Source organism: Pteropus medius, unplaced genomic scaffold (assembly GCF_902729225.1).
Source record: "Pteropus medius unplaced genomic scaffold, Ma_sr-lr_union100, whole genome shotgun sequence".
In the NCBI taxonomy this organism is placed as follows: Eukaryota; Metazoa; Chordata; class Mammalia; order Chiroptera; family Pteropodidae; genus Pteropus; species Pteropus medius.
This window is the reverse complement of record NW_024340696.1, coordinates 11,470,606-11,486,033: the sequence shown is the minus strand read 5'-3', so window position 1 is coordinate 11,486,033 and position 15,428 is coordinate 11,470,606. Positions and strand designations below refer to the sequence as shown.

Below are 15,428 nucleotides of genomic sequence, written 5' to 3'. Positions count from 1 at the left end.
CAGCTGGGGGCAACTTTAACCCCTCCCCTAATCTGGCAATGTCTGAAGGTATTTTTTGTTGTCACCCCTGAGGTGGGCGGATGTACCACCAGAACCTAGCATGTAGAAGCCAGAGATGCACAGTCAGCCTCTACCAGGAAACTCTAGGCTAGACTATGAGTTATGCAGGGGCAAGGACTGTGTGCTCCTGACAATACCCTCTCCAGTGCCTATCCACCTGGTGCACAGAGTAGGCAGTGCATAAGCATTTGTTGGATATATTATCTAGAAAGTTAATTAACTTATTTGAGGGTGGGTAAATTAATAGCAGGGTAACACAAATACACACACCCCTTTCTCATTCCCTCTTGTTCATATATTCAAATCCTATCTTGTCTGCATTGACAGCTCCTCTGTCATTGATTCCTCCAGTCCTCCTTGCTGTGCCTCAACTTGACAATGCCATTAGCCTTACCATCTAAACTGGCCAGGCTATCACTCAACTGCCCTGTGTTACACATGTAGAACCATAAAGTTCTTGAATGCAAGGCCCACATCTCATACATTTAATTCCCACAGAAGACACCTTATAAATGCTTAATGATTGACGAGCAAGACCCACATTATGTGTAGACACGTGCATTCAGATGCACATCTACTTATAGACATAACCATGTATGTATGTCCACATCTAGCAGGCAAAAATCAAATATGTGTCTTTTCCTGGTACTTCATATATTGGGGTGATCAAGAAATGAAAAAACAGAAGAATAATAAATATTTTTCTCGAAAGTACACATTTTCTGAACCAAACGTCAATTTAATGAGACATTAGACTGATTAAAGAGTTGTGAAGATGTGGATTTATTTATGCAAAAAGTCTTGTAAGAGTTTTGACTTTTAATCACTTGAAGCCATGCATTTATTTATAGAAAAATATATAAACTTTTGGTCAAAATATATACTATGTGTCAATTGGTAGAGTGTTTGCATATTCAAAACCCTGACTCTGGAAAGTCTGCAATGCATGATCGCTGTCTCCATGCCAGGCCAAACCCACAACCACAAACTTTAGAAAGCACCTCTTCCTTACTCTGGCAAATCGGGCTGGCTTCCCAAACCCTTATTGGCCAGCTTTGGGAGAGTATACTTTTCATAGAAAAATTTCAACTTGCTACATGAGTGAAAAGTGGGTTTTAATTTTAAGGTAGGCGGCATTAGCCTACCCTGGTAATTCTAAAGAACACGTGCTTCCCATTCAAGGAGAGACACAAAAGAAATTGAGTCATCAGTTTCTTGCTGTACAAGCCCCCAGAATTTCTCTCTGAGGCAGAAAAGATCCCCTAGGCTTTGTCTGGCAGCATCTGCCACCTGCTTCACTTATGCTTTTACAAGAGCTACTTCCCTGTCAGCCTCTGGGTGGAGTCAGTTAAAAAGGGAGGGGCTGGGAAGACGCAGCTGCCGCCCCTGCCTCAGCCACAGCCAGGGCGGAAGGCTGAGGAGGCTCAGGTAGGTGAGGGGACCTCAGCCGGGAGCCATCTGAAACGCCCGCTGATCTGAAATCTCACCCGGGTGGTTACATGCCACCTGGAGCTCCACCTTGATTTCAGTTCGAGGTCCTTGACTTTTGTGGAGAACGATGTCAGCCCACCCCCTGGGGCCTCAAGACTTCCCCCTACTGAAGCTCATGCTAAATGCTGAGGGTTTCCAATGAGCACGGAACCAGGGAGCCTTCTGGGTCAATGCATCTAAAAGCTGGCAGAGTCAGCGTAGAGCCCGTGTAGGGCCTCTTTCTTAATTTTCAGTTGGAGGGCATTGCCCTAACTTGTCTCTTAGATAAGGAATAGTTTCTCCCTTTTTTCCAAGCCTGCAAATGAGAGCATGTCTAGAAGGGCAGCTGGACTCTGATAAGGGAAGGGACTTATTTTAGTAACAAATGACTAGGTTGGCATCTCTTGACAGCTGTGGCCAAACCTGGGGAGAAACAGGCCAGGGCAGGGTAGGGCAGGGCAGCCAAAAGTCCACAGCCTGCCAAGAGAGCGAAGACACCCATGCCAGGCTTCATGTTAGCTGGCCATAAGGGATGGGGAGGGTAGGAGAACCACACACAATATCCAAAGTCTGCCAGAGGCAAAGTAATAAATCAAAGGAGCACAGAAGTTGTAGTCTAATGTGGGGGATATTAGACAATGGCGGATCCCAACTCCCCCACCTCCCTGAACTTCAAATTCTTTATTTATAAAATGGAGTTAAGAAAGTGCTAAATGTATATAGGGCTGTTGTGAGGCTTCTATATGATAACGTATGCTAACCCCTTACTGAATGCTTAATATAGAAATGGTGCTCAGTAAATGGTACTTCCTAGGGACTTAGGACTCTGCACAGCAGCATATGGTTCAGTAGCCGAGTGTCAGGCTTTTAAAACTGAGGTACTCCTAACTCTGAGGGATCCAGCAATGGTCCAAGAGGCGCTGGAAACCCCAGGACACTTTGAGTATCAAACTTTGCTTTATGGTTTATATATGAGAACTATATATCTCCTTATTCCAATATGAAACTCTAACTGGGTATGTTGTGGATTAAAATTTAAAAAATGTCGTAAGTGTTTAAGATAGTATTTAAGGATTGAAACATCACTAGACCACGCCCTGTTCACCCTCTGCAGTCCTCATTACAGTTATCATTACAGTCCTCGATGATAGTGGTATTTCAGAGACCAGTGTATGAAAAGTGTCCTGCCCTAACACTGTTAGAGAGAGGGGAAGTCATACCTCCCTCTCTTTCAGAGTCTGTTTCCTCCCAGGGAAAAACAAGGGGTTTTTCCGAATGATCCTTGGCATCCTCGGCTCTGAATTTATGTCAATGAGTCAAGAAATATTTCTTGAATGAATGGACGGGCGGTCTGTCATAGACTAAGAATTTCAGGCTGCGCAGCATCCCCTCCTGCGTGGGTTAATTTGGAAGAAAATAGAACCTTTTCCTACTAGCCGCCAGCCTCAAACACGCCTACCTGGCATCCTGCCTTTGCAGGAAGTAGATATCCAGTGTATATCTGGCAAATAACTGAATTAATCGATGCTAACTTCAGCAGTGATGGAGCTTTGCTTCCTTCCTCCTTCACCTGGGAAAACACTGCCAAAGCTCCAACTCCCAGCAAGAGGGGTCTCTAATGCTCAGAGGGAGCATAAAGGCGCATGCGGCGCTCAAGTCCCAGAGCTCTCAGATGCACTCCTCTTTCTCAACACTAGGGGCGCGATTTCCTAGCAACGACCTCTGCCCCACAAAGGAAAGGAGGAGGAGAGGCGTGCAGGGGGGCTCACCCCACTCTCCACCAAGGGCCACTTTCTTGCTCCCCCATGTGGCACCTAGTTCAAGGTATCTGTTCTCTAACTCAGGGTTTCTGGGTACAATGTGGTTTAACAATATTTGGCTACTTCTCTACTTTTTGCTTTCTGTTATGGGGATTGGATCTTTCTTCCTCCCCGAAGTCTTGTGCCTTTCTAAAGTTTCCTTGTTGTCTTCCAGAGCCCACCATGCCTCGGAGAGGGGCAACGACAGTGCCTTCTCCCCGCTCCCTTTCTCCTTCCCTTCTCTGTCTGCCCAGCCCAAGCCCACTGTTAAGTCACATCTCCTTTCCAAGTCTTAGTTCCTGCCAAACAACTTTATGAGCACATGAAAGCCAGGTCCCAGGCAGTTATTGTTACCGGCACTTTTTTGTGCCTCTTCCAAATGATGCTGCCCAAAGCAACCATAGAAACGTGGGGCAGGAGTGAGCCTGCTAGTCTCGGGAGAATCGCAAGGATCAGGACAGTGACAAAGGTTTGGGGGACAGGGTCCTTTAGAAGTATCAGGCAGACAGGTTAGAAGGAGTTGGGAGTCAGAATCCTCAAAAACAAAGCAGAAGACATCACCAGAAGGTAACATACAAATAAACTTCCCTAGAGGCCCCTCTTCTCTGAGGCCAGGGCCAGGACTCTTCCTGTACTCAAGTTTCCCTCTTCTTTCTCATCCCAAGTGTTTCTGCCTTTCAAGGGCTTGTTGGATCTCCAGCCCTTGCCTCTGCTGAGGCCTCTGGTCCATTACAAGCCCTCTGTCCCCCAAAACCTTTCAGACATACATACAGTCTAACATATTTTGACTAAGCACAGGCTAATGGGCCTGGGTTCATATGAACACCAATTCTCTGGCTGTGTGAACACCAGCAAGTCATTTAACCTTCCTGAGCTTCGGTTTGTTTCCCTCCTGTAAGACAGGGCTAGTAACCGGACACTTCTCATGGACCGTCATAAAGGTAAAATGACATAACACATGTAAAGAATTTATCACAGTGCTTGACATAGCGAAAGTGTGCAAAAAATGATGGCTAGCACTGTTCTTCCTCTTGTTAGTATTATTTCAGGAATCTAAATCCTAGATCTTCACTTATTCACAGTCTAAAAAGACTCTGTCTTTTACTTTCTTGGTACCCCAGAACTAAGTTTAATAAATGCTTGCTGGGTAGAATTAACCATAGGCTGAGCTGTTTTAATGACCCAGCTGGCACTTCTTAAAAGAAAAATTAATTTCGCTAGCGATAAGCAAATCAGCCATGTAATTATCTGTACATATATAGACAAAGAAAAGGAACGCTTGGAGTTCAGCCTCACCAGAATACCTCACACGCAGCCACCCCCTCCACAACCACTGAAAGTCATAGACTTTGTCTGAATGGGATTTTGGCAGGCCCAGCTCTGGGGACCCTGATGCAACCTTGGTGCCCAGGCACCAGTTCCTCCCCTGAGGTTGCCAGAGTGGGATATGAGCCACATTACTGTCTGGATTTCTCCCTAACTGATTGGCAGAAACAGGAGTTTACAAGGACTGAGTGACTCACCCAGTCCTTGCCTTTCCGACTCACACTCCCTGCCCCAGGCTGGCACCTGTGGAGACCCAGAGCCTCACCACAGAACTGGTTCATGTTCCCACTAGCGCTAAGATAGTGACTGGAGCCAACTGTAAGAGCTTTGGAATCCAGGCGCAGTGGGGAGCTACAGGAAGCCAGGATCTCTTCCTGGAAATAGCCACCCAGCTCATTGCCACCATCCCTCACACATGCAACTGTACCTACCACTACGGCCATCTCACCAACGGCTCTAGCCTTGCCCTGCCCGGCCATAGCCTAGTCGGGCTTGGAGCGCCCTTGGGCACAGGAGCCTCTTAGTCGAAACACCGGCTGCGCGCATCCAGGGGTACAGTTACTTTCTGCCCCGTGCTCAGACTCTGACGACCTCGCCCCAAACTGCGCGCCGACAGCCTGCCCAGCAAACTTTCTTCTCTCTTTCTTTTTTCCTTTCAACAAAACCGCACTTCACACCAACAAACTCCAGCAGCTTAGCGCAAATCCTAGCCCTCCTTAACCAAATCCAAGCCGCTCACCGCCCTCTTGACTCCGGTCCCCAGGGCCAACTCAGTTTGCGCAGCGGTTGGGTCTGTCCCGGCCACGCATGCCACTCCCTCCCGCTGCCCCGGTGGGCACTCACCGATTTGCGCCAGGCTCAGCTGCACAAGGCAGAGTCCCCAGACTGCGCGCCACCCAAATTTGCCCATGGTGTTACAGCGGACCACGGGAGCAAGCGAGTGGAGGTGGAGGGTCCTCTTGCGTTGAGTGGGGGGCGGGCGGAGGACGGGGCGAGGAGGGCAGCCGGAACCTGACAGAGGCTGGGGTCCAGCTGGGCAATGAGGGCGCCTCGGAAGTTGGCTGCAGTTTTTATTCAGAAATGACCTAAGAGAGAGAGGGAGGGAGCTAGCTAAGGACACACCCAAGCGAGGGGGGCTGTGACTAAGCAGCAGGCAGAGGTTTCAAAACGTATCAGCTCTCCTCTGCGCGGGCCTCTGCGCCTCCTCCCCGTTTTCTAAGAAGGCTGTAAATCGGGGCAGGCTGGGCGGGCGCCAGGAGAGCCGCGGGTGCCTTGGGACGCACCGGCTTTCTTCTCCCCACAGCTCGCCCGCCGGCTGGAAGAGCGGCCTCAGGAAGGAGAGCGACTGAGTCCTGAAACCTCACGCCACTGGGTTCAGCCTCAGGACTCTTTCCGCTAAGTTTCTCTTTGAATCTGGACGGAGGATGATTCTTTCTGGGTTTCACAGGCAGCTGGATAGTCTGGGAGAGGAGCTGGGAGAGAGGCGAGGTCCTGCACTGGATAGCGGTGCTTCCCTGCCCACGGTAGGGAGGAGGGATGGAGAGCGACTCTTCCCAGAGGAGGGAGGAAGAGCTCATTTCTTCTTTCCGTGAAAGAGCAGCTAAGTCCACATGGCTCAGGTGGATTTTTGCTCCTTATTAGGACTGCTCAGAGAAAGATGATGCTGGCCAGCCTTGGGGCTGGCATTTGGTTCCACTAATCCATGTGTCATTCTCCAGTCTCAGGCTGGCACCTGGATTCATCCACCCATCCATCCATTCACTCACCCACACTCTTATTCATCCTCCCAAATATTCTTCCTTCCATCTGTTTATCTCCCAGCCCATCTTTCCTTACCTCCCTTCAGGGTTCACACATTCATCCATCCTCCTGTCCATCACTTATCCAACCACACTTCCTTTCACCTATCCAATCATCCTCCCATACAACTTCTCAACTGTCTTTCCATATGCTTTCTTTTTTCATATTTCTTCACAAATTCACATTCATCTATCCTCCATCCATCCATCCACTTATCTGTTCATCACTGTATCCATCCTTCAGAGAGGCGTTTTGAGTTTGAAAAATCATATTTGCATTATAATTTCATGTCTACCTCTACATACTGTTCAATATTCAAAAAGCAAAGCAGTATTTATTGTTGATGTGGACTACTGAAAGTAAATCCTAATGGTCTGCTTGCCTATTGAGATACCAGAAAATGATAGTGGTTATCAATGACCATGGCCAGACCCAGAAGGAGCTATGCCAGAATTTCTGAGAGGAAGTAATCCCCTTTCGATTTTGTCATTTATTGAAAGAAATTGAAAAATTGAGAGAAAGTGTATTCGGCCATCTTTAATTCATCAAACATGTAGTGAGCGCTCAAAGATATCAGGAGAAATAAGACCTGCCCTGTCTTCAGGGGCCTCACACTTTGGCAGGGACTCACCAGCAGTCCATTACCACACAATATGTGTGCACAGAGTGCTACGGATCCAAGAAGAAAGAGCTGCGCCCTTTTTTAGGGAACAACGGGTGGGGGACTTCACAGTGGAGGTGATATTTGAACCAGAAGGAGAAGGAATTCTTCAGAAGACAATGCAGGGACAAAGCATCCATAGGCAGTACTATGTAGTGATCGACAGCAAGGACTCAGGAGCCATAATATCTGGGTTCACACCTTGCCTTGGCTGCTCGATAGTTGTGTGACCTTGAACAAGTCAATTAGCTCTGATTTCCTCAAGTCTAACTATTTATTTCATAGAATTGGTGAGAATTAATGAGTCAAAAGTCCTGTATATATTAAGCACTAGATATGTGTGTGTATATATACATAGAATAAGCGCTATATATAAACTTTGCTATTATTACTAAAAGCCATAAATGGTGAGTGAACATGGAAAAGTGAAAGTGTATGGCTTCTTCAGGCAGTGGAGAGCAGTTTGGACATCGATCAGAGGAGAGTTTAAGGGGGATATCGAGACACAAGGCTGGAGAGGTAAGCAGAGGCCGGGTCATAAGCTGTACCAGGAAGTTTGAACTTGATCCCTAGGAAATAGGGAGCTAATGTAAGTTTTATTATCGTTGTTGTTATTATTATTTGTTAAAATATACATAACATGAAATTTGCCATTTTAACTCTTCAAAAGCATTTAAATTGTGCAGCCATCACCACTCTCTTAGTTCAGGCTGTTATAACAGAATACCACAGACTGGGTGGCTTAAACAATAGAAATTTATTTCTTACAGTACAGGAGGTTGAGAAGTTTGAGATTAGGGTGTCGAAATGGTTGAGTTTTGGTGAGAGCACTCTCCCTGGTTTGCAGATGGCCATCTTCTCCTGTCCTCACATGAGGCAGAGAGGAAGTGGGGAGAAGTGCTCTTGTGTGTCTTTTCTTATAAAGGCACTAATTCCATTCATGAAGGCCCCACCCTCAGGACCTAACTACCTCTCAAAGGCCCCATCTCTTAATATCATCACCATGGGACTTAGGATTTCAACATAGGAATTTTAGAGGGAAACAAACATTCAGCCAATAACAACCACTATCTAGTTCAATGTAAGTTTTTTAGTTGGGGAGAGACCGTGTGCTGAGAGGCTGCTCCTCCTGCATTTTCAGGGAGAGTGTTTAGGGCTGAAAATTCACTGGACCAACTCCCTACCATTCAGTGGCTGGCAGCCCATGACTCAAGGGTGGCCTGTATGAAGTGAAGGCAATACCTCTGTGCCCCACCTGAAGAGCAGGCACTTTGAGAAATGCTGTGGGTAGTAGCCGAGTTGGCCCTGCTGCTGTCTGTGACCAAGAGGACACTTTCCTGAGACAACTCGGGGCAAACTGGCTCCCAAGTAGATCTTCAGGCATTAACCATCTGAGAAACCAGCCCTGGTGAATTCCGCGGAAAAGATATTAGGGGAAGAGTGGCCTTGGGCATCTCATGTTACCTCCCGCGTGTTCGGCTTTCTGTTTTTGGAGGAGGGGAGTGAAGCGGGATGGGTCTTCACTAGAAACAATCTTCATCTCACCGTGTTTTATGGAACTTGGAGGTTCCTTGGAGACTCTCAGAAACAGACACAGAGGTCCAAGCAGTCTTAAGCATGGGCTATGCCTCCCCTATCCCTGTCCCCATTCCAACCATAGAAATTCCACTCATATCAATTTTATACACTAGACTACTATGTGAGATTTCGTTTTGACAAAGGATTTACTTTTTTAAAAATATATAAAAACCACTAGACTAAGTCATCTTGAATCCTGGTCCCTTCTGCATTTATGCCGTAAACAATTAGCATAAGCAATTAGCAAATGAAGAAACGGGTGTGAAAGTACTTTGCAAACTGTAGAGGGGCATGCAAATTCTGGGGATTGTAATTAGGATTATTCTCCCAGGGAGAATATTTGACCTGCCTGCTTCCAGATGGTTTAGTGAGGGGCTGTGCTTGTTTGCCCCCATGCCACAACTGACTCATTTCAAAATGACCTGGTGACTTACTGAGTCAGGGCCAGCCTTTGGGAAATCCTAGATCACCTCTCTGAGCTCCACTCTCATCCTCGGTCCAGTCCAGATACCCTACCCTCACCAATGGTCTCACAAAGACTGTCCCATGCTCTTCTCTGAGCCTTCATGAAGATTAAGTTCTTAAATTTACTAATTTTAAATGCTCAATATCTGGTGTGTGTTGTACCAGATACCTTTTTATACAAACCATGAGATGTGGGAAACTGAAAAAGAGAGCTTGAATTGATCTAGGTTGACATGAGATCACATATTTGGAAGGAGTCCAGGATGCAATCAGCAGCCTTGGACTAAGAATGCCCAAGTCTGATCACTGGCTCTCCGAGCTCTTATCAGCCGGTGACTTTACTCAGGTCACTTAACCTCTGGGAGTTTCAGTTATCCCATCCACAAAATGAGGTTAATATGACCTTTCTCACAGTTTGTTCTGAGTAGTAAGTGAAAGAAGTCATCAAGACCCTTTACAGGGATGCCTGCCTCATGGCGGGACTCGATAACCTGAGGACAGGATGTGACTTCAGGAATCACCTGAGCCAATAGATAGAAGCATTTAGACAACCTGACACTTTCTAGACAAATGCAAGTGTCATATCTAGGTGACCTCTTTCAGAAGACCCAGTGGAGCCAGAGCATGGTTCACTGTGGCAGACTAGAGATTGTGTATTTATTTTTTTCCTAAAATATTGGAGACTGCTGGCCTCTGCCTTGTAATAAATCTTGTTCTTTTTTAAGCCAAGAAAAGTCAAATCTAAACCAAATGTGAGCAGGAACGTGTGGAGCAAGGATGGGAAATGTGGGGCTGAATCATGGGATTTGAGGATTATGAACACGGCACACCACCAGAGTCTTAAAGGGACAACATTCAATTCTGTGTCCCAAAGAAGGAGTAATCTGGCAAGGTTAAAAAAAAAAAAAAAAGTGCTGTTCCAGTTAAACTTTAACTCAAAAATAATCCGTTCTTAGTTTACTCTGACTATGTGAATTCTACATACGCAAATGAGCAGTGGTGACAAGGCTCTAGTGAAATAATTATTAGCAAAGTCTAGATAAACTGGTAATTTGGGAAATAATATTCACAATAAAAAAATGATGTTGAATCAGTCTCTAGCTAACCATGTGTGATTACGGAACTGATGCCTTAGGGTTACTAAGGCTTTTAAATTATGGCATCTAAAGTAGTCTGCGTGTTTGTCGCACCCTGGAAATTCCAAGGGGACAAGATGCCTCTAGATTCTAGATATGTCCATATCAGTTGCAAAGTGGGTTTTACACAGACCTTTGGTGTTAAAATAGTCCACCAATAGGACCAAATCCCATAATTGGATGGTAACTAATTTTTTTATGTTACCATCTAAATGTGACTTTTTGAAGATGAAATTTGAATTAATGATGTGTGACTTTATGTAGCAAGCTAATAGGGAGGAAGACAAATGAAAGAGTATATTGTATGCACTATTATTTAAAAGTAATGTAATTGTATTTCTTTTAAGTACATGTAGTAACTAAAATTCTTATTTATTCATCTTCTCTCCATTCCCAACAAATTGTTAGTTAAACATCTTTTGGAAGGCTTTAAAGTATCAGCATTAATGAACATTTAAGCATAATTTGCGTTGATCACATTCAGGGTTAATATATAAACAGTGACTAATACCCTCGAGGGGGTGTCTGAAAATTGTTTGTTCACTTCATTTACTTACTATGTGATTACGCTGTGCTGAGAAAAAGTTAAACATTCTTGATTCTGTCATAATTAATCATCACCATTCTGCCACTGATGTTATTATTATCACCGCCACCACCACCATCACCAACACCAACACCACAACTACCATTATTGTCAACACTGCAGCTAACCACCAGTACTCAATACAAGTCAAATCTAATGACATTTAGTTGTCACAACAACCCTATGAAAATTTCATTCCCACTTTACAGATAAAGAAAGCAAGCCTTAGGGAGGTTGGGTGACTTATCCAAAGTCACATCTTCATTTTATTTAAAGGAAATCTTTCTTGCTATTAAGAGATGTAGAAATAGAAAATTTTGACCCATTCCTGATTCCTGAGTTAAGGGTAATTTGGTGGAGTCTTAATTAGTTTTCACTGAATTTTATTCCAGTGAATTTCTTTTAAGAAGAAAGAGCTCCCTTGGAGGCTTTTGTTTATTGGAGTTTGGGAGGTAGAGAAGAGGTTGCTAAGGTACAGGGTGGAAAATGTTTATTTTCACTGAAACATTAGCCTCTTATAATGGAGCAACTTTAAATGCATAGACTCAGACCTTGGTTACTTACTAGAAAATTTTTAATTTACATAGACCTGTGCCTTCATTCCGTGTAGTGTCACTGTGAGATAGCTGTATCCTGCCTAGAAATGAGCACTAGTCTCTGTGTAGAGCACCTGAGAGTTCATTCAGTGACTGGACTCCTTATAAGACACTTTCTGGATTGCTGGCCCAGCCCCCATGTTTTAGATCCTTCTCCGATTAGTGCTTAAAGTAGTCCCCTGGCAGCCATAATTTCACTATGTTACCCTATTTCCCAATCACATGACTGATTGGACAGCTGATGTAAGTTGTGCCAATCAGAGTCTTTCTTTAGAAATTTGGAATGGAAGTGTGGCTGAACCTATAAGAGACAAACTTGGAAGCTGTGGGGTAACCATATACCTCCCCAAGAATGGAAAAACAGAAGCAAGGAGAAAATGGCAGAAACTCAGAAGAAAGAAGAAAAACTTGAGTTTTGACACTTTTCAGGTTCCTTGTTCTCATCCATTCTTGCCCCTGACTTCCGTGATGCACCCTGATGTCCTTCAATAAACCCTTTTGATTCTCCTGATAGCAGCTTAAACTAGTTTCTGTTGCAAACAAAAAAATTTGATGAATAGGAAACCATCACTGTTTTACAATAAAGTAACAGAGGCTAAGATGAATAGGGGATGTGCCTAAATTTGGGTCCTAAATTCAGACTTCTGACTCAAAATCTCAGGTCTTCTGAATCTAAGTTCCATGCTCTTTTCACTACCTTGTAGCTCCTACGACCTCTCCTCCATATCATACAATTATACCCAAAGAATGCAATTACTTCTTCACTGTTATAGAAACTAGACATTTCTGATGATTTGCCCACAGTTGCATGTAATCCAAATGAATGGCAGGTCTTCTGAGTCCTGTCTTCCTAGGACTTCTCCAGAAAGCCCCTTTCTGTCTGAACGTGCCATGCCCTGCAGTCTATTTCAAAGGCAAAACCTTTAAGCTGGCAAATGGTAACAGCTGCTTCTCTTCTAAACACCCAAAGGGTAAAACTTCTGGGCTTCACTGTACAGGTGTGAGGTTCCAGCCAAGTCCTGATGGGGCTTATCATCAACTCCTGCAGAAAGGGAATGGGTGCTGAAATTGGATGGGAGGCCAGGCCAGAACCCACGGTAGACTGCTGCTTTAGCAGGCATTGCGTGGGTGAGAAAGAGACTTGAACTGAACTTAATTAGGAGAGGATGTGGTGAAGGAGGGGGAGGGAGAGAGAGAAAAAAAGAGACATCTTAAGAAAGTATATGAGAAGTGGAAGAAGGACAAAAGGCACAGACATGAATCCATTATGACATGAAGGGAAATAAAAGTCTTCCAATCAACCAGAGCTATGCCCTCCTACAACCATCAATGTGATGAGAAAGATTCTGAGGACTTAAAGCTCAACTGATAAGAGTTCAGTAATGGGTTAATAGTATATATCACATCTGCAAGATGGAGCAAGGATAACATGAATAATCAATATTAGCTATCTCTGATCAGAATGAAATATTAAGCGGTATTATTCAGGATAGTCCAGGTTATGCTGCAGTAACAACATCGCCAAAATCTCAATGGCTTAACACAATCACCCAAGTGACTCCTTGCCATGCTTAGTATGCTGCGAGTCCAGGCAATTCTTCAAGGCAGCCGTCTTCCACGCAGTAGCTCAGTGATTTGGGTGTTTTGATTTTATGGCACCACCATTTCTAACACAGTTGCTGAAATCAGGGAAAGAGAACAGTAGAAGTCCTCTCACACCAGTGATTACATGCTTCATCTCAGTAACAATATATGCCATTTTCTGCTCAAAATCCATTGGCTAGAACTAGTTACATGACCCCATCTAATTGCAAGGAGGCTGGGGAAGGGTAATTCTCCATCACTTAGATGTGCCGAAAGGTAGAGAAGAACTTAATGTAAGTAAACAATAAAAATCTAGCATATAAGTCAACTTTAAAGAAAGTCCAGTGACGCTCCAAGGCAGCCTACTGTAAACGAGCTGGATGAGGAGTAGTAAATAATGAAGGAGTTCTAAGAGTAGTGAGGGAGATGAGTATAATTCAGAAAGACTCTAAAAGGAGTGAGATCTTGATGGATAGTTTTGTTAGATGGTTACCTCAAGCCCATTAAACCTTTCTCTTCCCATGATCCACTCCCATCCACCATCCTGAAATGGGCTCTTTGTACCTATCTGGCTCTATAGACTTATCATTTTGGATGCAATATTATATGATGCTGAAGAGCATTATTTATTTGCTGTATAATCTTGGGCAATTTATTCAACTTCATAAAGCTTAAGTTCCTCATTTAATGCTTTACATAATTATTGTGAAAATTAAAGCATGAATGTAACAATATATCCATTGTTAATGTAACAATAACAATCTACCTATTTAACATAAGGTTTGGAATATAGCAGGATCTGAAAAATTATAGTTATTATTTTTTTAAAGGAGTACTTCATTTTTTTTTTTTTTTAGTAACCGAAAATAGAATGAAAGGTTATTCCAGGGTTGGTTCAGTAGCTCAATCGTAGTGTCGCAGACAGAAAATTAGTTCACCCTCTGTACTACTCTTAGCCTGCTAGTTTCCAGTCTCATGCTGTTTGCCTCATGTTACAAAATAATTGCCACAGATTCAGGCATTACATCCTCACATGACAATGTCCAAAACTGAAGAAAGGAGGTAGACAGGAAGAAAAGGATCTTTCATCATATGGTTCTCTCCTTTAATCAAACAGAAAAAATATGCCCAGAAGCTCACCAACCCCCAGCTGATCTCATGTCTCAAGTTCTAGTTGTTCATGTCTAGATGTAGTTACTATTACTATGGATTCATTCTTTTTCTAAATTCTATTCTTTCTTGGCTTTATAGATACTCCCTAGCCTATCTTTTATTCTACCTTTCAGATAGATTTCTCTTTCTGTATTTTGTAGTCTAATTTTAGCTACTAATAAATGAACTCAACAATATATAATAGCTCGAACACAGAAAAAAAAATTTGGGGGTCATCTAACACTCATAGGGTTTCTGGGTAAAGACGGAGAGAGATGGAGGATTCAGGCTGATGGAGGCTCTGAAATTCTCAACGCATGCCTTCCAAATTTGCTGAGATCATTTCCATTCGATTTGTGGAAGGAAAAAGAGCATGGAGGAGCAGTGTTTGGGAGGTTTTTAATGAGCCAAGCCTGTTATGGGACCAACTCACATTCCACTGGGTTCTAGTCATACTTGACTATAAGGAAGCTGGGAAATGGAGTCCAAGGGAAAGAGGAGAACATGAAGTTTAATAAGCTGTTGTTTTTGCTACACTTCTCTCCCTAACCTGGCTCCTCCTCTGAGTCTCTTGCACAATTCCTTCTCTTGATGTAGAGTTCCTGAGTAGATGCTCTGTTTCTTCACTTTTTCCCTAGGCTTACTCCACCTGCCATGCCACAATGATAAAAAAAGAGTCACGAGGTTGACGCTCGTCACTGAGCATGCCTACCTCTTCCAAGAGTTCCTATTCACTTTCCTTCTTCACCCTCCACTTGAATTCTGGGTAAGTCCAGCTGCAGACACTGGGAGAAGGTTTGAGGCAAAAAGAAGGATAACGTGGTGCCAGTATGGGTTTGATTCCAAGATTGGCCATGTGGGAACTTGTACACAGTCTACAGGCAAGGAGATGGTCCGTGTAGGCCCAGACTATAAACCTTTGCCTTTCTCTGCCAAATCACTAGTGTTAATACTATTTTAAAAATACTTTGAGACCATTTTCCCAAAATTCCCAAGGGATGTTAATATAGGATCCTCCTCAATAAAATGCTTTCATAGACAAATATATTTGAGAAATATAATTGGGAAAGATTGAATTAAATATAAGTTAACGGGTTTCCTTACTGCAGAGCCTTTGTGTTTTTTTGCCTATCAACCATTTGTTGAGTGTTAGCTAGTGCCAGGTACTATGCCAGGCACTGCAGATCAGTGCTGAGCACACCCTGTCTCCCCTAT

General features: G+C 43.9%; 1 protein-coding gene across 25 annotated transcripts in view; it reads right to left on the bottom strand.

Annotated features, from left to right (window-relative positions):
* Positions 1 to 5,718, bottom strand: part of CD44 (CD44 molecule (IN blood group)) — a 78,553-nt gene extending 72,835 nt beyond the window's left edge. For 6 of the 25 annotated variants that reach the window (XM_039866903.1, XM_039866913.1, XM_039866868.1 and 3 more), the window contains exon 1: positions 5,499 to 5,717. In XM_039866903.1, the coding sequence (XP_039722837.1) occupies positions 5,499 to 5,565 (67 nt within the window). In that variant the 5' untranslated portion in view covers positions 5,566 to 5,717. Of the gene's footprint in view, positions 1 to 5,498 lie in introns of all 25 variants that reach the window. The other 19 variants (XM_039866994.1, XM_039867001.1, XM_039867010.1 and 16 more) reach the window with 6 other exon arrangements.
* Positions 5,719 to 15,428: the final 9,710 nt, after the last annotated feature.